General features: G+C 32.4%; 8 protein-coding genes across 21 annotated transcripts; 4 read left to right on the top strand and 4 right to left on the bottom strand.

Annotated features, from left to right (window-relative positions):
* Positions 1–362: 362 nt before the first annotated feature.
* On the top strand, positions 363–2,626 carry LOC128881531 (adenylyltransferase and sulfurtransferase MOCS3). Of its 2 annotated transcripts, none has more exons than XM_054132671.1 (6): positions 363–500; positions 605–857; positions 1,014–1,227; positions 1,523–1,821; positions 1,899–2,366; positions 2,435–2,626. In XM_054132671.1, the coding sequence occupies exons 2-6, from the start codon at positions 680–682 to the stop codon at positions 2,584–2,586; spliced, it is 1,311 nt and encodes a 436-aa protein (XP_053988646.1). In that variant the 5' UTR covers positions 363–500; positions 605–679; the 3' UTR covers positions 2,587–2,626. The 2 variants fall into 2 exon arrangements, with proteins under 2 accessions (XP_053988646.1, XP_053988637.1); XM_054132662.1 differs by having other exon boundaries at positions 424–566; positions 644–857.
* LOC128881541 (probable galactose-1-phosphate uridylyltransferase) lies at positions 2,609–5,100 on the bottom strand. Of its 4 annotated transcripts, none has more exons than XM_054132684.1 (7): positions 4,792–5,098; positions 4,282–4,347; positions 4,032–4,201; positions 3,748–3,953; positions 3,456–3,684; positions 3,097–3,313; positions 2,609–3,002 (listed from the first exon to the last, which is right to left on the bottom strand). In XM_054132684.1, the coding sequence occupies exons 1-7, from the start codon at positions 4,880–4,882 to the stop codon at positions 2,755–2,757; spliced, it is 1,227 nt and encodes a 408-aa protein (XP_053988659.1). In that variant the 5' UTR covers positions 4,883–5,098; the 3' UTR covers positions 2,609–2,754. The 4 variants fall into 4 exon arrangements, with proteins under 4 accessions (XP_053988659.1, XP_053988669.1, XP_053988678.1 ...); XM_054132694.1 differs by having other exon boundaries at positions 4,867–5,097; XM_054132714.1 differs by having other exon boundaries at positions 2,881–3,002; positions 3,082–3,313; positions 4,792–5,100.
* Positions 5,101–5,451: 351 nt separating this feature from the next.
* LOC128881558 (proteasome subunit alpha type-6-like) lies at positions 5,452–7,068 on the top strand. The gene is made up of 5 exons (XM_054132742.1): positions 5,452–5,807; positions 5,978–6,072; positions 6,231–6,312; positions 6,452–6,881; positions 6,964–7,068. The coding sequence occupies exons 1-5, from the start codon at positions 5,732–5,734 to the stop codon at positions 7,019–7,021; spliced, it is 741 nt and encodes a 246-aa protein (XP_053988717.1). The 5' UTR covers positions 5,452–5,731; the 3' UTR covers positions 7,022–7,068.
* A 92-nt stretch (positions 7,069–7,160) lies between these two features.
* On the bottom strand, positions 7,161–7,975 carry LOC128881568 (probable small nuclear ribonucleoprotein Sm D2). Its single transcript, XM_054132766.1, has 3 exons — positions 7,835–7,975; positions 7,417–7,672; positions 7,161–7,338 (listed from the first exon to the last, which is right to left on the bottom strand). Coding segments are annotated over exons 1-3 (363 nt in total). The 5' UTR covers positions 7,837–7,975; the 3' UTR covers positions 7,161–7,233.
* Positions 7,976–8,136: 161 nt separating this feature from the next.
* On the top strand, positions 8,137–10,807 carry LOC128881554 (rRNA-processing protein UTP23 homolog). Its single transcript, XM_054132728.1, has 3 exons — positions 8,137–8,272; positions 8,369–8,601; positions 8,662–10,807. Exons 1-3 carry the CDS (start codon positions 8,153–8,155, stop codon positions 9,098–9,100), a joined length of 792 nt encoding a protein of 263 aa, XP_053988703.1. The 5' UTR covers positions 8,137–8,152; the 3' UTR covers positions 9,101–10,807.
* On the bottom strand, positions 10,665–15,415 carry LOC128881508 (enhancer of mRNA-decapping protein 4). The gene is made up of 9 exons (XM_054132624.1): positions 15,077–15,415; positions 14,891–14,966; positions 14,276–14,481; positions 13,825–14,204; positions 13,478–13,746; positions 11,782–13,403; positions 11,492–11,699; positions 11,103–11,396; positions 10,665–11,028 (listed from the first exon to the last, which is right to left on the bottom strand). The coding sequence occupies exons 2-9, from the start codon at positions 14,941–14,943 to the stop codon at positions 10,839–10,841; spliced, it is 3,222 nt and encodes a 1,073-aa protein (XP_053988599.1). The 5' UTR covers positions 14,944–14,966; positions 15,077–15,415; the 3' UTR covers positions 10,665–10,838.
* A 421-nt stretch (positions 15,416–15,836) lies between these two features.
* Positions 15,837–22,682, top strand: LOC128883389 (mitochondrial coenzyme A transporter SLC25A42). 10 transcript variants are annotated; one of them, XR_008458935.1, is made up of 7 exons: positions 15,837–16,109; positions 17,156–17,373; positions 17,681–18,000; positions 18,079–18,344; positions 18,533–18,771; positions 22,260–22,282; positions 22,548–22,662. XR_008458935.1 is itself a non-coding variant. In XM_054135715.1 (7 exons), the coding sequence occupies exons 2-7, from the start codon at positions 17,290–17,292 to the stop codon at positions 22,556–22,558; spliced, it is 879 nt and encodes a 292-aa protein (XP_053991690.1). In that variant the 5' UTR covers positions 15,839–16,109; positions 17,156–17,289; the 3' UTR covers positions 22,559–22,660. The 10 variants fall into 10 exon arrangements, 6 of the variants coding, with proteins under 6 accessions (XP_053991725.1, XP_053991690.1, XP_053991682.1 ...); XM_054135715.1 differs by having other exon boundaries at positions 15,839–16,109; positions 18,597–18,771; positions 22,548–22,660; XM_054135700.1 differs by lacking the exons at positions 22,260–22,282; positions 22,548–22,662 and adding an exon at positions 18,963–19,739 and having other exon boundaries at positions 15,842–16,109; positions 17,156–17,227; positions 17,277–17,373; positions 18,597–18,771.
* Positions 20,969–23,173, bottom strand: LOC128883417 (mitotic checkpoint protein BUB3). Its single transcript, XM_054135763.1, has 5 exons — positions 22,820–23,173; positions 22,495–22,690; positions 22,038–22,107; positions 21,649–21,959; positions 20,969–21,575 (listed from the first exon to the last, which is right to left on the bottom strand). The coding sequence occupies exons 2-5, from the start codon at positions 22,687–22,689 to the stop codon at positions 21,171–21,173; spliced, it is 981 nt and encodes a 326-aa protein (XP_053991738.1). The 5' UTR covers position 22,690; positions 22,820–23,173; the 3' UTR covers positions 20,969–21,170.
* Positions 23,174–23,176: the final 3 nt, after the last annotated feature.

Here is a 23,176-nt window from a genome sequence, read left to right on the forward strand (position 1 = left end):
GTACTCGAAATATATGTAAAAAAATATTACGTTGGTTTACGTCTTTGTATATTTTTCAATTGTAATGTTCGATATATTTATATAATATTTCTTCCAATGTATGTATACCTTTTACGATCAACGTAATAAAACTAGTTAACCACTTTCAACGATAACTATTTCGTTACTCGTAAAGAGTCTTTATTGCATTTTATTACACTGCTCGCAGATGATAAGGAGCATTTTATCTGTTACATCTAGAATGATTAAGGACTAATTGTTGTCGTTTGACCATTTTTACGTACACCAATACATGGTAAAAGTAGTCATCTCACAGGGGAAACCACTTGTGCACTTGTCGTAAACACACATTTAAATGCGCAGTTTATGAGTATTTACGAGTTCTCGAGAGCATTGACAACAATACGGTGGATTAGCAATAGAACACCGAAGGTTATAGTGTAATTCTATACACTTTGCCGTTGAAATTTTATTAAACGAATCTTCTATTACATTGTGCAGTATGTGTTACTTGGCTCCGAGAGAATAACGTCAGATAACGGCCCTGTTTATCTTGTTCTTCGAATGTATGTCGATATAACCTAAACGAGACCCTTTATTTAAGGTTCTCGACTAAATGTTCGTTTGAAATTGTCGAAAACAGAGTCATAACCTATTTCGAGAAATCCATTCGACGAAGATGAATGAAAAGGAATTGATTGATGAAATTACGAGCTTGCGTGAATTGTTACGCGCGAAAGAAGCCCAACTGGCCATCCTAAGGCGCGAAAAACAAATCGTGCAAGACTGTGGCTTGAGCAACAACGAGATATCGAGATATAGCAGACAAATCTTTTTATCGGAAGTTGGCGTGAAAGGTGTATTGTAATTTTGGAAATATTAGAATTTTTTATGAGAAAAGAGAACATTTTAAAATATTTACTTTTTATACTGTTTTTCAATAGAATATATTCCATATGTTAATTGTAAACTATTTTTAGTTAGCTAATCTTTCTATAATTACGTAATTGCAGGTCAATTAAAAATAAAAAACAGTGCAGTACTTATTGTAGGAGCAGGTGGACTTGGATGTCCTGCTGCATTATATCTGGCATCTGCTGGTATTGGACATATCGGTATAGTTGACTATGATGATGTAGAGATTAATAATCTTCATAGACAGTTACTATTTAGAGAAACTGACATTGGAACACCTAAAGTAAACGCTGCTGCAAAAAATCTTAATTGGTACATATGAATTAATATAATATTATATATTCACTTTGTGATTGAAGGGTTACACCATCTTCATACAAAACAGAGAGTACCTTCATAATTTTTTTATAGCAGTATCATATGCTTGATCGAAAAACTGAATTTTGTTTCTATAAATAGAGCATGTAATAAGCTTCTCAAAAAAATATTTTTTATATTTACATTAGGTATGAAGAATCAATATAATAAACAGATCTAAAAAGTTCAAGATGTAGAAATTGTGGCTGTATTAATGTACATATTAAATAATAGTTTATAACAATTTCAGCTTAAATAGTAATATTAAAATTACTCCATATAAAATCCAATTGGACAGTAGTAATGCCTTAGAAATAATAAAATGTTACGATGTAGTGTTAGATGCAACTGATAATGCAGCTACACGTTATCTGTTGAATGATGCATGTGTTCTAAGTAAGAAACCGTTAGTGTCGGGCTCAGCGTTAAGATTCGAGGGACACTTATCAGTATTTAATTACTATGGACCTTGCTACAGATGTATATTCCCTAAACCTCCTCCTCCAGAAACTGTAACGAATTGCGGAGATGGCGGTGTCTTTGGTCCAGGTATTTATAGTTATTTACTATTAATTAATTTATTTCATATGTTATGTAAAAATGTTTAACATGTTATTTTACCACAGTTGTTGGTACCATCGGCGTTCTACAAGCAGTAGAAGCTCTAAAGGTTCTGCTTAAAATGCCTCACATATTATCTGGTCAACTTCTGTTATACGATGGATTAGAAACGAAATTTCGGAATATCAATTTGCGTGCCAAAAATGTAGATTGTCCCGTGTGCGGCGAGCATCCGACTATACAAAAGTTAATCGATTACGAACAATTTTGTGGCGCGAAAGCAAATGATAAAGATCCGCAGTTGGCGATATTAAAGGAAGAAGAAAGAATGAGCGTGGAAGAATACAAAGAAACATTGAAATTAGGTACAAAACCGCACGTGTTGATCGATGTGCGTTCATCCGAAGAATTTCAAATCTGTCGTTTAGAAAATTCTGTAAATATACCGTTGAACGAAATAAATAATAACGAAAGGATAATGCTGATAAAAAACAAAATGCAAGAAATGAAAAAAGAACACGACGAAGTTGGTTGTAAGTATATAAACGTTGACGTTGGCTCTGCATTTTTGAAGTTAGGCACATTTTATATCTTCTTTTAGTATATGTGATGTGCAGAAGGGGGAATGATTCGCAAAAGGCTGTAAAACATTTTCAAACGATGTTGAGCGAAAGTAACTTAGAAATAAAAGACATAATCGGCGGAATTCATGCTTGGAGTAAGAAAATCGATCATACGTTTCCTGTGTACTAATTGTGTAAAATTTTAAATATAGTTATGTTCATTTGTTATATTTATTATGCTTTTTATTCATAAAGTTTATGTGCCCATAGTTCAGTGATATCTGGCTTTATAAATAATGTATATGCCAATAACATATACACCTATAAAAATATATTGTCGTATATAAAGCGAATTCATTTATTTGGAATATTCTTCCACTTCGCAACTAGTTAAACTTGTTTCTGGATACTTGAAATGAGAATCCGATAGACTTCGTAATTTCTCAGCCGCTTGTTCGGGTGTTAAATCTCTTTGAGCTTGTGCGAGGAGCTCGTAACCAACCATATGTTTCTTTATACTTGCAGAACGTAATAAAGGAGGTAGGTAGATACCATGAAAAGTCCAATAAGGATAGTCCTCTTTGGAATATGGGCCAGTCGGTGCACCTTTAAATAAAGAAAAAAAACAATCGAAATATTACTTTTAATTATAAAGGTATTTTTTTACCGAATATATATACTGAACAGTGCTATATTATACCATGCCAACCCATAGAATAGGGAAAAGAGCAACTGAATAAATTATCATATTTTGTACATAATATTTTCATAATAACTGCCAGTGATTCTTGCTGACTTTCCGTTAAATCCTGCATTCTGGATACTTGTTTTTTAGGCAGTACCATAGTTTCATATGGCCATACTGCCCAAAATGGCACTAAGACTACCCAATCTCGATTTTCCAATACAACGCGCTCCTGTAAAGTAAGTTAATAATTTATACATTAATTTTAATATAATATTTATAATTTTTTTTTACAAATTGCACAAGAAGGTAACATATCTAAGTGTTGTGTATTTTTTAATGAAAATATACATCACATGATCAATGCACCCCACCTTTTTGAGAAGCTCTTTCTGCACATAATCAATGAGAAGTGGTTTCTTATTACGATTATAATAATCACTAAGGTATCTATCTTTTATTTTGGCTTCATTTGGTAAAAAAGAACTGGCCCAAATTTGACAATGTGGATGTGCATTACTACATCCCATTAAAGCACCACGATTTTCAAAAATTTGCACCCAAGTCCATTTATCTCCCAATTCAAGCATTTCAAATATCCATCTGACGTAGAACAATACTTATTGAATAAGAATTTAAATTATAGAAAATATTTCACAGACATACCGTTTAACAACTTCCTTGATTTCAGACACTTTCATAAGGGCTATTGTTATGTTCGATTTTGGATGAAAGCACATTACTTTACATGTGCCTCTGGCAGAATCCATCTGAAACAGTTCATCTTCCGACACTGATGGACTAGGAACTGATTCTAATAATGCAGGAAAATCATTGACGAACGAATATGTGTTTTCATATATTGGAGTTATCTGAAAAAAATTAAATAAATTTAAAATTAATTATTATTAGAAGCTAAAAAATCGGAAATAAATATGTGAAAATATAACCTGCCCGCTGGCTCTAACATTGCCTGGACAAAGCGGATTATCAGGGTCGTAATCTGGAACGTCTTCCTCTATACTTGGTTCGATATGCCCTCCCCATGGTCGCTTCAATCGATGCGGTGACACTAGTACCCATTCTCCCTTCAAGGGATTATATCGAATATGTTGATGTTCTATAAAATATTGATCTAATAGTTGAAACATAGAACACTAATTTGGAATGACTTCTTTGCAAAAATAGAAGAATTCTAACCAGTAGGATTGAATTCTTCCTTTAATGTTTCTGTACTATGTTGTGGACCATTTTCCTTTTTATCATCTGCAATTATAAAAAATGTACATGTACAATAGTGTAAATCAACATGTTTTTTTATTTACGTGCGCAATGAATTACATAATTTTTTAGTTAATTGCATCAAAATTTAAAAAAAGTATTTTTCTCGACGAAAAATGCTCATACGGTATACTTACAATCACAGAATGTCGTAAATCGCAACGTAAATTTAAGGAGTCACGTGAATTTTACATTCAACTTCAATGACGTATAAATTTACAATAGTCCCGCGCAGATATTACCTTGATTTCACTCGTAATGAATTGTTATACTTTTAAATTACTGTTACTTTATCGTGGTAATTCAATTTCGTTAGAAAAAAATAATATCACAATAAGTCGTCTAACAGACGCTTGTCTTTAAGAATTTATTCAAAAAGTACCATTCGATCGATAACGGTATATATTAGGTAAACAACAAAATAATTACCTTCATTTGGTATGGATATTTCGTTTATAAAATATTTCGTTTCTACCAAGGTATCATCAATTGAAATATTTTTACCTGTTGATGCGGACATTTGTGCTATGGTGAAAAGAACGCAATCATTTATATGCTTCGATCAGCTACTGGAAACTTTTCTAGTATCAGCTGTAACCTAATGAAACGAGCTTATCTTAGTTCCCCACTAATGATACATTAGAACAACTGATTGAAATTGATTACAATAGTTTACGATAACGTTCGTATAGCTTGCAAAAATGTTCTATCGCACGTATTTACGCATATATATTTCAATGCCTATTATTATATATTACGTACTATATATGGTAAATCGATTAAATTCGATCTTGATCAAAAGAACTTTGAATCTGAAAGACATTACGAACGTTAATTATACTAGAATTATACCAATAATCATGTTTTTATTCCTAAAAATTAAATATAAGTTTTATCCATAAGTTCTTTATCTTTTAACGAAAAACTTTTTAAAGTGCTTTTTTCATAATCGTATGCAGTCATTCGAATAATCAATTTTATCTTTGTCTGTATATAGCTGTAATTTTTAAGTACATAATCTTGATAAAACTCATTGTCGGGGCTGTATTGAAGAGCATAAATATTTTCTTTTAAAAACTTAAAAATAAAATTCAATTCTAAAATATTTCTATCGAAAGAACAAGAAGTAGGAAATACTCGTCGCAAAAACATATTTAAATTACGGCGTTAGTCTGAATGATCATAATAATTTTCAAGAAAAAGTAGAGAACCAGTCAGATATTCAATTTTAATTTTATCCTCGAATGGTAAAAGTTGTTTTAGTAATAAAATGTGTCGCTCATTGTGAATTACTCTAATGTAGCTCTTGGATGATTTGACGTTTCGGGTTACCTGAAACTTTTGAACGCAACCATTAATATTTGTGAACATGGCGCGAGGTAGCAGTGCTGGTTTTGATAGACATATTACGATATTTTCGCCGGAAGGAAGGCTTTATCAAGTGGGTAAGTGTCATAAAAATATTGTACATTACATTACGTATACTTCTTAACTATTTATCGGAATATTCTATGTTATTCATTGAACTGTATATGCATTCTATAACCAAGAGTCATGACATGGCGTTATCTGCAGTTTTGAATTTACTGAAAAATAACATGCAATTTTTTTCTAGAATATGCATTTAAAGCAATAAACCAAGGTGGCCTAACGTCTGTTGCCGTTAAAGGAGTCGATACTGCCGTTTTTGCGACACAGAAGAAAGTACCTGTAAGATAACCTCTTCATAACTTTATTATTAATATTAATACTTTTCTGTAATATAATCCTCTCATTTTTTTAATGAGGGTGTAATCCAATTATATCTTAGAAGAATGTTTAAATATTCTTGCAAAACTGGTCAAATTGTTGAAGATATCTTTTTACAGGATAAGTTACTCGATGCTTCCAGTGTTACTCACATTTTTCAACTCACTGAGCATATTGGTTGCCTTATGACAGGCATGATTGGTAAGTAAAAAGAATTATTAACTTAAGAATTATTCATCTTTCCTTTGTTTTTCTATGCTCTGTATTATAAAATACTCTATGTAATTTTTATGTAATATAAATTATGTTTCTCTTTATTAAGTAATGTTTTATACTACAGCTGATAGCAGATCACAAGTGCAACGTGCACGGTATGAAGCGGCTCACTTTAAGTATAAATATGATTATGAAATTCCTGTGGATGCCTTGTGCCGTCGTATTGCAGATATCAGTCAAGTCTATACGCAGAATGCAGAAATGCGACCTCTTGGATGCTCTATGATGCTTATTTCATATGATAAAGAGAAAGGCGCGTGTATTTATAAAGCTGACCCTGCGGGTTATTTCTGTGGTTATAAAGCCATTTCTGTTGGTGCTAAGCAAACTGAAGCTAATTCTTATCTGGAGAAGAAATTGAAAAAGAAACAAAATTATGATTACGACGAAACTATTCAATTAGCTATTACATGTTTATCCACTGTCCTGTCTGTAGATTTTAAACCAACTGAAATTGAAGTTGGTGTAGTATCAAAAGACAATCCTAAATTTCAGTAAGTATGTTAAGATATAATTGTTGGTCATGTATTCATGTATGCAAAGTTTATCAATAAATAATTCATTCTGTTATTTCAGGATTCTAACAGAACAAGAAATAGATAAGCATCTTACTGCAATTGCTGAAAAAGATTGATAACTTTATGTATACTTTAACACAAATAAATGTCATGTCTTACTTAATGTACTTTTTTTTTACTTCAATATTTAAAATATATGCATTTTTCCAGGATATATATCATTGTTATCATATAAATAAAATGATCAGACATACGTAGCTTATATCAAAAAGTTTATTATCAGTGTGTCATCCTTATTGTAATTATAAAGTAGTAACTTATCCGAAAATTATTTTCCTGATGCTGTTGCTAGTGGATTTCTTAGAACTAGAATAACAGAATCACCTCGTAAAAACATTTTTGAGATGAATCTATCTTTATTTACTGGTTTTGCCTAGAAAATTAGAGCTTTCATACTTAATTACTCTTAGTTAAACAACATATAAATACTTATAAGCTACAACAAATTTACCTTCTTCTTTCCTTTTCCTGTACGTGGAAGTTCTGTCCACATTTCTTTTACATTTTCTAAAACCATATTACAATGCCTGTCGAATGCTTTTACTCTTCCCAACAATTTTTTATTGTTTCTGCAATTGATTAATACTTGTGTATTATTTTTTACAGACTGAGTTAACACAGAAAGTGGTCCTGTGTTAAATTCCTCTTCCTCTCGTTTTGCTAACTCCTCAGGAGTCATTTCAGACTTTGGTTTAGTTAGAGAAGACCTACAATAAAAAATACATTTTCATCAAAATTTATAATAATAACTTTACTGGTCATAGAAATTATTTGAAAAATCAAAGCACAAACAAGCAATTGAGGTTATGTTTCTTTATTTAAATGCGGGAATGGATTAAACTGAAAGAAAATGTTTTTTTAATACTCACATATTGATGTTCTTTTTTAATAAATAGAAACAACAATAAAATTCTTATATCTGAAATAATATTAGCACACCATGTACTGAATACTGTTTGAAAATGAGACGCAAGTACGCAACAGACCGGCTTCTATATAACCACTTCTAACCAACGATGTAACGAAGAGTAACGTTGTCGTTACTCTTACAATTTACTAATTATCAATATTAGTAATAGGTTATATATATTTTCTATGCTAAGTCAGTGTATTTATGTATCGTAATAACAATCTATAAAAGTGACAAGTTTTCGATTTCGCCTAAGTATAATAAAAGAAATAAAAATATGAAAACAGCTCGCCAGAAGAAAGCAAGAAAAAATCTAGGTTTTTTCATTAACAATTATAAATTTAGAGCACCATTCCAAATTCTTATTGATGGTACATTTGCATTCGCTGCACTCGAGGTTTGTATAAACATGTTTTATTTAACATTCGCGAAACTGCTTATTATACTTAATTAATTATTTTAGTGTATATCTTTTTATTATGTTCTTTTTTAGAACAAATTCAATATACAAGACCAGTTATCAAAGTATTTTCAAGCTGAAGTGAAACTTTTGACTACACCATGTATAATTTTGGAGACTGAGAAACTTGGTTCATTTTCCAAGGCAGTCAGCGGTGCTATGCAAATAGTTAAACAATATCCTATACACAAATGTGGGCACGAAAAACATTTTATAACTGGTACAAAATGTTTGCAATCGATGGTTGGGAAAAATAATTCATCTAGGTAAAATAGTAATAAAGTAATTTGTAGAAGACAAAACATTGAAGACAATATGTATTATAGGTATATTGTGGCTACTCAGGATAGAGAACTTCAAGATATTTTGAGAAAAATTCCAGGTGTGCCAATAATATATTTACATGGTAAAGCACCAACTTTGGAGGCTCCTTCGCAAGCAAGTCGAAAATATGCTGAGAATATCCGTAAAGAATTAGGAATGAGTTCGTGGGAAACAGAAAATATTAAAACACTAAAAGAAGCAGCTGGTCTAACAGAAAAATCAGAACTCAAATTAAAGAAGAAACGAAAAAAAAGTGGTCCAAATCCACTTAGTTGCTTGAAGAAAAAGAAGAAACCGCAAACAGAAATCTCAAATAATACTACAGGAAAAAAATCTGGAAAAGTTAAAAAGAGAAAGAAAATGAAAATAGCAGCTCACGTTAAAGAAGCATTAGTTGCTGAAATTAAAAACAACTCCAGACAAAAGAACACAGGGAACTAAAAACAAGACAAATTTATGTAAATAAATTTCATTTTTATTCATAATACAATAGTCTTTTCAGTTTGTAAAATTAAAATAATAGAATGATATTGTGATATATTATTCCTAATACATGATGAGTCTATTTATGAATAGAAAATAGTTCCTAATATTAATGAGAAAATTGTAATCTTAAATACATAGAATATTAAACAGTTATTTTATCTGTATTGTTAAAAAACGACACAATGAAAGTTCGTATTTATATGATGGTACAGTTGAAATGCATGTAATTGTTTCAAAAGTTTCATAGAAGATTGCAAAATACCATTAACAGTATGATCTTAGTAATGAGTAGCTTAATTATTTGATTTGTCATATTCCTTTCCCTTGTACGTATTATGAAAATAGTATTGAGAATTAAATCTAATTAGAATGAAAAAAGTAAGTAGCCAGAATCATCAGTTTTAAGAAAGATGTACATTTCTTAAATATATTATATTTCTACCGCAGTACCTAATGCTACAACGATCACGATGAAAATCTTTAATTAGGAACTTTCATGTGCAGATATACAAAAATTTGAAGGGATCTACAATTACACGTAAATTGCACACTATTTACAGCCCTTTTTAGGGGTTATTACATACAATGGAAGTACTGTAAATGTATGTGTCATATGGCACAAGACGATACCTAAAGAAAGAACAAGTTTCATTTATGTGCCAAATTACATAATAATGAAAGTATATAAAAAATCATTTCTAACACAGATATGAAATGTGATATCAAACTTATCAATTTTAAAGTTTTTATTCTTTCATAGTAAGAAATATAGAATATCATGTTTTGTTACAATGTAATTAGCAGCATATTGAGAAAGAGAAAATATGACTGAAATAGGGATAAAATAAAAAATAATGTCGGACAGAAATACTTGAAAACATAGCAATGAAACATAAAATTGATGTAAGAAATTTCTTTTTAGAAAGTCGTTAAAGCTTACAACTTACAAGTTTAATTAAAAAATTAGAATTACTCCATCCTCGTGGACATGATAAGTTTAATATGTATTATACAATGTGTCATGAAATGTATTACAAATAGATGATTAAATATAAAGTTAACGTTTAAGAGAATTAAAGAGCGTATTATATCATTGAACGTCAATTTACTTACGAAAATACTATTTTAAAAATTCTTTTACATGTAAGAAGCGTTAATTAGATTTAACCTCATAGAAAAATAATATCAAATTATGAAAGTAATAATTAAAAAAAAAGAAAGAAGTTTCTTACGTACCTTATAAATTATTATTATTAATAAACTCGTCAATACTAATAATCAGTACAATGCCAATAACTAATGTAAGTAATTAATAATTTATATTAATTAAGTTGCTCACATTTTAACGACTTAATTCCATTTATATCACCTTATTTAATTATACTGCTTAATACATTTATGTAATATTCCTTTGACGTTAAGAAAATAATTTTCTGATAAACCCTTCAATATCCCATAAACGTATGTACTTTGTAAACAATCAAATTACAGGAGTAGGTTTCGATAAACTAGATAAAACTACTGATAATAAATTTATATAATATTTTGTTCACAATCTATGTTAATATCTGCCAGTCTTAAATACGACAATTGTGGATATTGATTTCAGATTAAAGGTATTTTTTTAACGAAACGTATAAAACCTGATGTCATATTATTAACGGGTTCTTTCTACTCCAGATGGTATCTAACATCAAGGATGTTGGTTTAATAGTGCACGTGCAGCCATAGCTAACATTTTCATACGTCGAGTAGAACTGTGATTTGGATTAGCTGTAACGAATGCACTTAATTGATTTTGTAAGGTAATTAACACTGTGCCCATATGTTCTCGCGTCACTGGATCATTGGGATCCAAGTTTAATATTGCTTCTTCGAGCCACCTGACGAGAAATTGTAAACTATCAGAACTACTGAAGGGATAAAATTATACAATTATTAAAAAAATTTCTATTACCTGTGCTTCAGTTCTGTACGGTGTCCTAAGTCTGCAGATAATTGTTGTACTAGCGAAAGTATTACAGGCTGTGGTAAAATACATCTTGAACTTTGGCCCTGTGGTCCAACAGAACAAGAAAATACTCTGGCGGGTTCTGTCTTTTCGCAAACTAATACTACCAAACCCAAATCACTTGCACTTAGAGCTTGTTGAAAAGCAGCATTCAATTGTCCTCTTTGAAGAAGGGATATTACTCGTGCCTGAGCATCGGCTACTGCAGGTACTGTTATAGCAGGAGTAGTTGCTCGTGAACTAAAAGTTATATTAATTATTTATATTATTATTTTCTCCAGCCCAATCAAACATTCTATTGTAACCGCGAAAAAAAAAAAATTATATTCACTTACCGTGCATTCGTAAGCTCGGTAAGCTGTTGATTTAAATTATCTCTGATACAATCACGAATTGTACGTGTTGTTTCTTCTTGTAGAGCATTTAAACACCTGTTTAACTCGGTTTGTAGTTCTTCGCGGATTAACGCAGACAACGTTTCACTTTGTTGTTCATTTCGTTGTTGGTACTGCTTGTCTGCGATAACATCCACATTTTCAAGATCTGAAAAAAAAAGGTAAGTTATTTTATTTCACTTCAATGTTGAGAAAAATGTAATTTATGAATGTAATGAATGAATCCTTACATTCGCGAGTACCTCTATCGAAGGCATCTTGTACTTGTCTAAACATAGTTTGACATGCTTTCTCCATTCCTGGCAAAATAATATTCGTGAAGGTTTCTTTAAATGCCATATCTAATGCTGGTTTTGCCGCGTTTGCTGCTGCTAACGCGAGCGTGTCTTTGACATGAGAACTATTAATCAATTCCGTTAAGTTTTCTTTTAAAAGTTCATCCATTCGAGCGGAATCTAGCCTAAGTTGATGCTTCAATGGTTCTACCGTGTCTTCGATGATGCGTGGCAGGGTAGTTTCGATTTTATCTTTGATCGTTGTTTCAAGTGTATTGAAAAATTCATGTTGGCGTGACATTTGGCCGTATAATGTTTGCTCTAACGTTGCATTTTGCTGTTGAGACGCTTTTGCTAAAGCAGATTCCACCCGCGTCGATATCGGCGTTTCTTGCCCTAACCTAGTTACTTCTGTGCGTAGTTCTCTAACTTCTTGTCGTTGATCTTGAATTATTTCCAAAATAGATTCTAATTTATTTATTAATTCAAGCGTATTTAGTTCATTTGCCACTTGCCAAGTGCTTTCAGCATCTCCTGTGGTATGCGTCGTTGACTTCGATTCGTCTTTTACCTTTTTCTCATCTTCACTCGTGTATCCTTCAGGTTCTCGCAACTGAAATAATTCCATTGGCATAGGCCAGTCATAATTGGTATCCTCATAGTTGGTACTTTCTGGCTCCTTTTCAGCTTCAGGTTCTTCATCTGGCTTTGTAAGAGACAGAATTTCTCTGACTTCTCTAGATGGACTACTACCGCTACTAGCTGGTGCTTGTTCTTCTAGTTCGTTCTTGACCAGTGGAGGATCCGTTGCATTTAGAGCTTGCACAGCTTGTGCAAGGGAAGGACTAGGAGATAACACCTTGTCCAATTCAGGACTACAAGGACGAGAATCAAGTTCATTATTCTCTTTCTTGGCAGGTGAACTGAACGCGTCGGGCGTCATTAAATTCAATCCGGTATTGTGGTTCGTTGCTGCATCGATTGTAGTAGATAACGAAAGATCTTCTTCGCAGTTCTCTCCTGAGATTCCATTATGATTAACAGTCCCTATATTTGATAATTCTTCGGAATAGTCCAATGTATCTTGAGCCAGTGTATCCATGAGGCTACGACCGCTCGCTTGCGAAGCAGGTCTAAAAGCGATGTGACACTCTTGTAGAGACTTTGGTTGAACTAGATACATCTGAATAACAAGTTGCTCTTCAACTTCTTCGTCAACTGGACATAAGTCTTCCAATGATTCGCCAGTGGGACGTATTTTGCGCATACCAGCGTCGACGATCCCGAAGCTCAGTATTGGATATGGCAGCAGGAACTCTGATATTGTAGTTACAGATGCTAAAATTTTTCCGGTATCTTTTGTAATACTTAGTATATACAGAACTTTATTATATATATCTGATAGTAAAAGATATCCAGCGCTAAGATCTAAGCCTGCTTTTAAAATTGGCAGTATGCCGGTGGAAGGTGTTGGCGCGAATTTAATAGTCTGCAAGCAAGTCCATAGTTCGCACGACCATACTCTTAATTCTGTATTATTGTCGCAACCAGTTATGGCAAACCTCCAAAATTGTACACTAAAAGATAAAACATTGTTATAAGCGATTATTATATTTCACTATTTACTGATATTTTATTTAACATTGCTTACTCGGGTTGGTATGTCTTGTGATCATCTAAGAAAAATAAACATGAGATAGGTCGACCACCGTGTGGTCTCCATTGATGTAAACAGCGCGGTTGTGCTTGATTACCATGAGAGTTACCATGTAAGTAAACTTGGAAGAATTTTACTTCTCCGTCGTAACTTGCAGTAGCCAAAGCTGTGCCATCAGGACTAAAGGTCGCTTCGACGATCGTATCGGAATGTTGATCAATTTCCAACATGCCTCCATTTTCCTTAGCGACTGGATCGGTTGCCTATCATTCAGTCAAACAGTTGGATAGTTTGTTCATTTTGTATGGATTTTATAATCTGTAAGTAAGGTACACATTCACCTCTATTGATCTGAATCTTGATGTAACAGTATTAACTGACCACAACTCTGCTTTTGAACCACGAGTTAAAATTAAAAGTTTAGAAACTTCATCTCCATCGGATGGTGCATCCTCAGGAATATATGGACACCATATTACACGGTGATCAGTGTTCACTGGGTCAGCTGCATCTACTTGTAGTAATAAACTACATGACAGTTCAGATATTGTTGATTCAATAGTGTGTATAAAAAGATTTCCACACAAGTCGACACATGCTAAAATTGCAGTTGAAACATGCGCAAAAGCTAGATCTTGTATCGCCGCACGCATTCCCCTTAATAGTGCTCTTTGTTCGTATTCTTGGCATACCACTCTCACCATATTTCCTCCATTACTAACTAAATAATTTCAATGTTTTAAATTTGGTAAATGATGAAATATTTATAGCCTTAATTTAAATCTATGTTACCTTTAATTCCATAAGCTAAATACTTTCCAGACATATGAACAGCCAATAACTGTCCAGGGTAAAAATTATGTTCCCACATAAAATCAACAATATTCTTTAACTTCACCTTTGAACTACCATGATTGTGCCCTCCAGGTGAGGGAATAACAGTAACTTCTGTACTATATAATTCAACAGAGTGTTGATCTTCTTGTCCATTGAATTCTCTAAAAATAAAATGTCCATCTTAATATCTTAATATCTATACATTGTTACAAAGATATCTACAAAAAGTTTCTTGGAAGCTTCTAAATAACATTAATGTTATTCAGAGTACTATAAAATAATTGTATTCATAGAATAATTGGATTAAATGGTGATAGCCCAAAATGTCTGAATGATGTTCAGCATAAACATAAAGGCATGAAAAATGGGCTTAGTACTCGATCTATTAAAACTAATATTCAGACTTTAATAAACAAAAAGTTCACCAATGCTTGTAACAAATACATTGTGGAATATACAAACAGAAAAATGTTTTGAGATGGTGAATGTTCAAAATAAAATACATCAAAATATACCTAAATGATCAATGAAATGTAGTTACTAATAGAAAAAATTGTATTAATAGCTTACACTGTTTGCGGGTAGTGCAAATGTTTTAGGTTATCCTCTCCTGTTTTGATCATTTTGCCGAAAGTTACTACGTGTCCTAAAAAGTAGTAGTATTAACGAAATTCCAGCGATAAGCATGCCGGAATTTGGACGATTCTAACCCCCCAGCCGGTGGCACGCCTGATAATTACACATCGATGGTCTCACCTTTCGTGCATATATCTGCCGGAATGCGAAAGCGTTTTTCTTACGTTCCGTCGCTTGCTCGAATGAACAATGCAATTATTATCCTTTCATTTATGAGGACGAACAACGTACCTCGTGAACCATAACTCAATGAAATTAACAAATGCGAAATGTCAGGCAGCCATCACCCACTTGTCAGAAAACGAACCGGAAGTATCATTGACGATATTTTATACCATTCGTGTTATGTGGCGCTCCAGTGGTACTTTGATCATCGCCGACAAGATATATACAATATATTAAAATAATATACTGTAATGTTATAAAGCAGAGAATCGTATTAATTATGTACTTATGAAAAATAAAGAATGATTGATCAAAAGGTATCGGTAGCGCCATTGGTGGCGAAATGCCCAAGCTTGTAGTGAAAATAGTTCCCACTGTTGTTACTAGATGGTTACTAGATTTTTCATAAGTGCATAATTAATGCGGTTCCTTGCTTTATAACAGCATTTATAATTGTTATGCATAGTTGTACTTAATTTCGCAACAATTAACCTTCTTTTATTTAGTGGTGCCATCTAGTAACAACAGTGGGTATTATTTTCACTATAAACTTGGGCGGTTTACCACCGATGGCGCCACTTAAAATACACAATGCGCCATCTAGTGTCAATAATAGGAACTATTGTCACTACAAGCTTGGGCGTTTTACCACCGATGGCGCTGATCGAATGTGTTCATGCGCGCCAATAGCTATCTGAAAAGCATAACCAAATGCAAGCGAAGGTTACGAGTAAGAAGTATAGTCAAAGCGTTTGACTCAAAGGTGCTCAAAGGTTGCAGTCAGTTGGTTGCAGTTGGTTGCAGTTGGTTGCAGTAGTTGCGCGAAAGGAGGCATTGGGAACAGGTTTAACGTAATTTCTCAACCTCCGTGGGGCCTAAGTAATGTAAAATATTTTAACCAGTCACAAATGGTCCTATGCATGTGCATTGTTTGTTCGCAAAGAGGAATGTTCATCGTGACGTCTATTTTTGCACAAGATTGATAAAGGTAAGTGATGTTTTCTTTTTCTTTACCCCCTTTTCTTTATCAAAAATTACTCGAGCATTATTCAATCAGTATTCTACGTTTTCTGAAAACGACATAACACGGAATACGATTCTACACGGTTTTAAATGGGATACGATTTCTTATGAAAATACAGACAAAGAATTTAAAATAACGCGCTACGCCCAGTTTAAGAGCTATCAACTAAAGATAAGATCGTACGTATTAAATTGATATTAAGTGCGGATTCAATTATATTAATTCGTGTACACGATCAAAGCAGATAAAAGTAGATATGTACGTGTATGTACATAAGGCCTTGATATTGCTACACGTATGTAAACTGTGCGTATCCGTGTTGCGTTACATTAACATAATTGCAAAATGAACGTGTTGAAATTAATACGATATTAATTAGTTTATTATGTATGTGCTACGTAAGGCACGACATTACGTAAGTTAACGAATTGTTTAGTATATACATAACTATCTATCCAAATTTTTATTAATCGAAGGGAACATTATAGGAAGTATTTATTTTAATCAGATTTTATTTTCGAGAAGTTTAAATTAACGATCGTATCATAGGACAGAAGTATAAACTTTGATTTATATTGTGTCAAACTTTTGTAGTAACATATTATAATTTTTAGTAAAACATATTGGAAATTATTAAATTACGATACTTGTGCTTATTATTATATAAATAATCATCTGCATATGCACTTCAGGAGATATACTTATAATCAACAAAGTTTCTCAATGTAACAGATAAACTTATCTAAAACTATGTTTAAAAAGTAAACATACCATTTATCTCCTACTTCTCATTTTGTATAAACATCTGTAATTGAAGATTATGTATATGTACAAGTTTTAATCATTCCATATGAGATTAAGATATCTATTCAAGGTCTTCCATTTTTATCCATTTCACTTCCTTATTTTGTCTTTGCATAGCAATGTAACAAAAAAGTATGATCAATATTGCAAGCAGACTTTAACTTGAAAATATGTAAAATAACTATCTGTAATTTGTTTGTTTACAGGAGAGATTGCAGAAAGATAATAAAAGAGATTAAGTGGAAATACTACAGTTACAGAAAAATGTATTAATAAAATGAATAAACATACAATACTTGTTCAAAGTCGCTTATAGAAGATAGCTATTGAATAAGTCCAAATGTCTGTATTATCAAATACAAAACCAATATCTACATTACAACCTATATCCCAGCATTCAATGGAAATGGATACACATGTCACAGTAAGTTGCAAAGCAATTCATTGAATATTTATAGTATATATAAATTTTCATACAATATAATAATATTTTTTGTTATACTCACTGTAAAGCACCCAACCAACTAGTAACTGCACATTATCCTTTTTGTTTTGTATTGAATTAAAACAAAAGTTCAAAAGAAAACACATTTACTGGTTTTTTTCTTTAAATAAAAGTAATTGCTTGACAAACACTTTACAAATTCGAATTCCGTCATATATCTGATTTCAGTTAATGGAAAATCTGATATTCAGCCATATCATACACAACATTAAATTGTGTATTTCAGAAGAAACATATAGGGAAAGATGGTATTACAAATACTCAAAGAGTATGGACAAGTTTGGTGTCAGGTGCTATTGCAGGAGCATTGGCAAAAACAACCATAGCACCATTGGATCGCACAAAAATAAACTTCCAGATATCAAAACAGCCATACACAGGAAGAGCAGCAGTTGAATTCTTAATAAGAACACTTAGGACAGAAGGCTTACTTAGTTTATGGCGTGGAAATAGCGCAACTATGGTCAGAATTATTCCTTATTCTGCAGTTCAGTTCACAGCACACGAACAATGGAAAAGAGTTCTGGGAGTAAATGGATCGGAAAGGTAAGATACACGATAGTAATAGTAGATAAAAATACACAATTGATTTTATAATTTAAGAGAAATGTTGGGTGTTTATAGAGATAAACCTGGATTGAATTTCCTTGCTGGTGCATTGGCTGGTGTAACATCTCAAGGTTCAACTTATCCTCTAGATTTGATGAGAGCACGAATGGCTGTGACTCATAAAGATGAATACAGAACCTTACGACAGATATTTGTACGCATTTACATGGAGGAAGGAGTAATGGCATATTACCGTGGATTCACTGCTACCCTGCTCGGTGTTATTCCTTATGCTGGCTGCAGCTTCTTCACTTATGACCTACTCAGGAATATGCTCACTGGTGAGTCGGTTACTTCACAAACTTGTTTGTTGCCGTGACGGTGCTTGCACGCAAAAATAAAATCGTGATTTATACGAACGAGAATGGCTCGTGTATGATCGTAAAGCAGGGTACCCGTGGGGCACATCGGGACTGTTTCCCGATATTGGGGCAGTACTTATTTTAATAGCGACGCTTGTCGAGACAAGTTCGATGGCGGCGTTTTTCAAGTGCGTGCTTCATGTTCGATGATGGCTACGTGTCAATGAACAGTGTACACGGTGGCTATTCCTGGGTTCCCGGCATCGCTGATTTGCGGTGGCATTGCCGGAATGGTTGCACAGACTAGCAGCTATCCTTTGGACATCGTACGGAGGAGAATGCAGACCTCGGCAGTCAAGGGCCAGCATTACCACACAATTGGATCGACCATAATGAAAGTTTACAAGTAAGTTTAAGATATATACATATTGCATATAATCGATAGATCAAATTAATTTTGATATTGCAATAAAAGAATCATGATCACGATACATGCGATATTTATACAAATATAATTTCGTACTAAATTCACTGTTTAACAAAATTGATTTTGCTATAAAATGTCACAATTATGCATTTTTTTTTATATATTTTTAGAGAAGAAGGTCTGATGGCTTTCTATAAAGGATTAAGCATGAATTGGGTGAAAGGTCCGATTGCAGTAGGAATTAGTTTTGCGACACACGACACGGTTCGCGATACGTTAAGAAAACTTATCGCCCGCAGAAATGGATCCTTAAATTAATATTATAAATAATATAGAATACAGTATAGAATTATAAAACTTATGAAAAATTACTAATTACCTATTAACGTAAGGCTTCTAACTATAGATAAAAAAAAATATTTACTTTTATCTGATGAAGAGTCCTTTGAAATATAAGTATACCTAAAATCGAGTATCCAAGAAGAGTATAATGCATAAAGTAACACAATAATAATTCAATAAAATTATACTGTTTTCAGAGGATCTGAAAAGAGAGGGAGGCATTAGTACAAATTGTTACTGTACATATTGTTATCTGAAATGTTATAAATACTGTTGAATGGCTAAAGATGCACGTCGTATAGCTATGTTTAAGTCAACAATGACTTTGCGCAAATATTTGTTTTGAACTGTATGTTTGAAATATGGCATGAATTGTGTTAATGCAATCGCCGTTACGTGTGCCAAACTAGTAAACATAGTTTTTAAATTAAATAGTTCGAAAAATATTTTCAGAAAAAATAATAAACATTAGATTCTCCTTTTTTATGTAATGGTACACACTTTGGTGTATATCATTGATTAAATAGCTATATTCAATTCTATGATGTAACAGCATTCTTTTAAAAAAAAAAACAAACGAACACTTATAACAGTATTCTTGTAAATGTAATGTGCGTAATTAAGAATTAGCACAGTTATTTATAAAAGAGCAAACTAATTGTAACCAATATTTTTCACAATATCTATTTTTTATATCAAGAATTGTAGTAATTTTATATTTTCATGTTGCTCTAAGTTATTTTTATCTTGTAAATACTTAAATATTAATTTTAAACTTCAATATGTATTGAAAAACGCACTGCTGTTTAATCAATCTCAATTGGTCATGTAATAAAGACGTCAATTTTAGCAATTTCTTTTAAGTACATTTTATTTATTAAAATTTTCTTATTTGTATCATTTCTTAGTAAATGTACTTAATTACATAACATGTTTATAACGAATATATGAAAATGTTGCAAGATATATATCATGTTTAATTTTTAATAAATTGTAATTAGCCACTTAATAAAGACGTCGGTATAAAAATATTTTTCTTCAAAGTACATTTTTTATTAAATTTTCTTATTTGTATCGTTTCTAAATAAATGTACTTAATCATTTAATATTGTATCGGATGTAATCTCCTCCGCCGTCGAAGGTTTAATTATCTCGCGATTTTTCAAATAAAAGAATGATAGATTCAGAAATCTCGTTTCTCGTGGTTCAATTGATATTTATCGAAAGAAAACTCGAGCTATCGAATGATCATAAATCTCCCGACAATCTCTTAATCGAGCGATGATAAATTTCAGAGCGCGGTTCTGACTTGTTTGCTCTGGTTAACCTTGCTACTGTGTAAGACAAACTGAGTAGCACGTGGTACGTTCGACGACGGCTGACAGCACCGATCACGGCTTCCCCTTTCCCTCTCCCCCTGTGGAGCGGGTCATGCTATTTAAGTACTTATTTACTGTGCTTTGCTGGATGGTTGGTGAAGATTCAGCAAATTAGAGGGGACTGAAAAGACAGAGGATTACGCTCGCTCCACGCGTGGACTCCGCAGGGTTCCAGGGACAAGGAGGAACCGCTGAATCGATGCCGTAGGATGAACGCTTCTCATCGTCTTGCCTGTTTATTATAATTAAAATTATGAAACTTACATAACGTTACACAAGAAGAGTAAATTATGGGGGTCGGTCAAATCCGTTTGGAAATTGAGCCGACCGTACTATTTGAAAATAAGACATGCTAACATTTTGTTTGTAAAATACCGTTGAATTGGTTCATTGTATTGAATAAATAATATTTTGTACAAACAAAAATATTTTATTATAATTTGACTAGCCTAATAATTCTGAACAGGTTATTTATTCTGAATAGTTTACAATTGATTTATAAAAGTGTAAAATACACAACTGTAAATATATACATTATAAAAGGATCAGATTCTATGGAAAGTCATCAGCATCCAATTTTTACTGCTTTAATAAAGCAGAATACAATTGAAATGTTGTCAACTATTTTATATAAAATTATTTTACATAAATATGATATTATTTTGGTTTGGTTTCTTGGTCGTTTACATATCTTATATAAATTTCGATTTCATCTTTTCCTCCTGGTGGAATTTCAGCTTCATTCAAATACGATACTCCTATAGCAAGTACAGAACCGTCGTGGCTAAAACTAAGGGCAGCAACGCCAGCATTATATCTATGAAATTGACACAAGCGCTTTTTGTTAAAACCATCCCAAATGTTTACATAACCATCCGAACCACCAGTTGCAAATGTATTATATGTCGAATGAAAACTAATAGCATTCACTGGATATATATGTTCTACGTTATTTTCTTTAATCCTATGACACTTAAAAGCATATTTCTTTTTTTGTGCCTCTGGTGTAGTATCAAGATATTCAACAGCAACGCGACCCTCTATACTGCTAAGAACATATCCCTGAAAATTATTAAAAAATTACAGCGATAGCATCGAGATGTTGTTTTCATAATTTGTGGAAAGTTAAACGTACTTGCTCGTTAGGAAAGCCTTTAATGCAACGTGTTTGATACTTCAAACTACTTTCACGTCTTTGAAACATGCCAGCCATGTTCCTCAGATCCCAAATACAAACTTTTCGTTTGGCTGTGCCAACTACAAATTTATCTCCACACACGGACAAAGCGAGGACAACATCTGGTTGTAAATAACTACCTACGCATGTGGGTGTTCTAGGATCCCAAAGTTTTACTGCAGCATCCCATCCACCAGTTAATATTGCATTTACCGCGGCACAATATTCAATTTTTCTAATTGGTTTATCATGTGTTCCCATTATTGATTCTATAAGACAGTTTATTTTAGTAGTGCTTACACTCTAAGGTGGGTAGGTGGAAATCAAAGTTTAAAAATTATTCATACCAGAATTGCTATTGATATCGTACATCTTCAAAGTGTTTCCCAAACCTCCACTATAAGCATGAACAGCATCCTATATAAAAAGAAATTTTTATTATAGTATTTCAAGCAAATAAAAAACAGTGAATATAAATACAATCATACAACTCGACAATAAAATCAAGTATAATATTGGTAGATTATGTTATATTAAATATATTTAAATTATATTATGCATATGTATAGCATTACTTATGGATATCTAAAAAGTACGTATAAGTTTTCTTGATTACTTATACTTTACTCTTCCTTACCACACAAAGTCTTAACTTACATTATATTGTCAGTGCTATACTTTTTTTTTCTTTCGCTCTTTTTCTGTTTCAAATAAACACAAGTAGAATAACTCATTTATTTTTACAATAAATGTATCGTTACATGGTAAACTAATGAAAGAAAGATTTGTTGAATTTATGATTACCTGAAATGCAACGTCTAGAACTGGCAAATCATGATTATATTTTAATCTCATAGTATTGGCATGAATATCATACAACCGAACTGTGCTGTCCCATGAAGAGACAAGAAGGAACTGTGTTGAATTCGGTCCGAACTCCACCGCCGAAATGGCATCGGTCGGAGGAGATTTTATTTTAAATTCCGTCCGAGACTCCATGCTTAAACACAAAAGAAAAGATAAGTATCTATGGTATAAAAAAAACGACTCGATTTGTAGTCATCGACTACAGCTATTGACTAGACCAATATAAATAAACATAACCTGCAAACACTAAAGCATCACTTACGTTCTAAGTAAAACGTCGTTTCTCTCAACGATAAAGCCACAATATATTTATTCGGAGTAGCGATTTATATACTGTTTAACTAATGATATGCTAAATATTATTCGATTGTGATTAAACTTAAATATTCTAGAAGATATGGACACCCACTCGAATACATAACGTAAACGAGCCACCAAACTTAAACATGAACACTGATACTTTAATTTGAAAATTACAAATAAATACAATTTCAAAGAATTGGTGTAACTCCCCAGAGCGTGTTACTTCTAAATCACTGTATGTTGAAATTTAGATTAACGATTTTCACATTACAGAAATTGTGCAAAGAAATATCGACATTTTGTATAAATTCAAATC

This window comes from Hylaeus volcanicus, chromosome 1 (assembly GCF_026283585.1).
Source record: "Hylaeus volcanicus isolate JK05 chromosome 1, UHH_iyHylVolc1.0_haploid, whole genome shotgun sequence".
NCBI lineage: Eukaryota > Metazoa > Arthropoda > Insecta > Hymenoptera > Colletidae > Hylaeus > Hylaeus volcanicus.

Bases quoted from the DNA above. Each gene is read 5' to 3' on its own strand.
- LOC128881531 (XM_054132671.1), top strand. From the start codon at position 680: ATGAATGAAAAGGAATTGATTGATGAAATTACGAGCTTGCGTGAATTG. The intron at 858-1,013 runs GTGTATTGTAAT...ACGTAATTGCAG, and splicing joins ATCGGAAGTTGGCGTGAAAG to GTCAATTAAAAATAAAAAAC. The intron at 1,228-1,522 runs GTACATATGAAT...TAACAATTTCAG, and splicing joins GCTGCAAAAAATCTTAATTG to CTTAAATAGTAATATTAAAA.
- LOC128883389 (XM_054135691.1), top strand. From the start codon at position 17,290: ATGTCTGTATTATCAAATACAAAACCAATATCTACATTACAACCTATA. The intron at 18,001-18,078 runs GTAAGATACACG...GGGTGTTTATAG, and splicing joins GGAGTAAATGGATCGGAAAG to AGATAAACCTGGATTGAATT. The intron at 18,345-18,596 runs GTGAGTCGGTTA...GTCAATGAACAG, and splicing joins ACTCAGGAATATGCTCACTG to TGTACACGGTGGCTATTCCT.
- LOC128881541 (XM_054132684.1), bottom strand. From the start codon at position 4,882: ATGTCCGCATCAACAGGTAAAAATATTTCAATTGATGATACCTTGGTA. The intron at 4,202-4,281 runs GTTAGAATTCTT...AATATTTTATAG, and splicing joins GGAAGAATTCAATCCTACTG to AACATCAACATATTCGATAT. The intron at 3,954-4,031 runs GTTATATTTTCA...AATTTTTTTCAG, and splicing joins ATGTTAGAGCCAGCGGGCAG to ATAACTCCAATATATGAAAA.
- LOC128881558 (XM_054132742.1), top strand. From the start codon at position 5,732: ATGGCGCGAGGTAGCAGTGCTGGTTTTGATAGACATATTACGATATTT. The intron at 5,808-5,977 runs GTAAGTGTCATA...ATTTTTTTCTAG, and splicing joins AGGAAGGCTTTATCAAGTGG to AATATGCATTTAAAGCAATA. The intron at 6,073-6,230 runs GTAAGATAACCT...ATCTTTTTACAG, and splicing joins CGACACAGAAGAAAGTACCT to GATAAGTTACTCGATGCTTC.
- LOC128883417 (XM_054135763.1), bottom strand. From the start codon at position 22,689: ATGGAGTCTCGGACGGAATTTAAAATAAAATCTCCTCCGACCGATGCC. The intron at 22,108-22,494 runs GTAATCATAAAT...CTTTTTATATAG, and splicing joins TTCTAGACGTTGCATTTCAG to GATGCTGTTCATGCTTATAG. The intron at 21,960-22,037 runs GTATGAATAATT...ACTGTCTTATAG, and splicing joins CGATATCAATAGCAATTCTG to AATCAATAATGGGAACACAT.
- LOC128881554 (XM_054132728.1), top strand. From the start codon at position 8,153: ATGAAAACAGCTCGCCAGAAGAAAGCAAGAAAAAATCTAGGTTTTTTC. The intron at 8,273-8,368 runs GTTTGTATAAAC...GTTCTTTTTTAG, and splicing joins TTGCATTCGCTGCACTCGAG to AACAAATTCAATATACAAGA. The intron at 8,602-8,661 runs GTAAAATAGTAA...TATGTATTATAG, and splicing joins GGGAAAAATAATTCATCTAG to GTATATTGTGGCTACTCAGG.
- LOC128881568 (XM_054132766.1), bottom strand. The intron at 7,339-7,416 runs GTAAATTTGTTG...CTAATTTTCTAG, and splicing joins CAGGAAAAGGAAAGAAGAAG to GCAAAACCAGTAAATAAAGA.
- LOC128881508 (XM_054132624.1), bottom strand. From the start codon at position 14,943: ATGATCAAAACAGGAGAGGATAACCTAAAACATTTGCACTACCCGCAA. The intron at 13,747-13,824 runs GTGAATGTGTAC...ACTGAATGATAG, and splicing joins CAAGATTCAGATCAATAGAG to GCAACCGATCCAGTCGCTAA. The intron at 13,404-13,477 runs GTAAGCAATGTT...TTTATCTTTTAG, and splicing joins CACAAGACATACCAACCCGA to TGTACAATTTTGGAGGTTTG.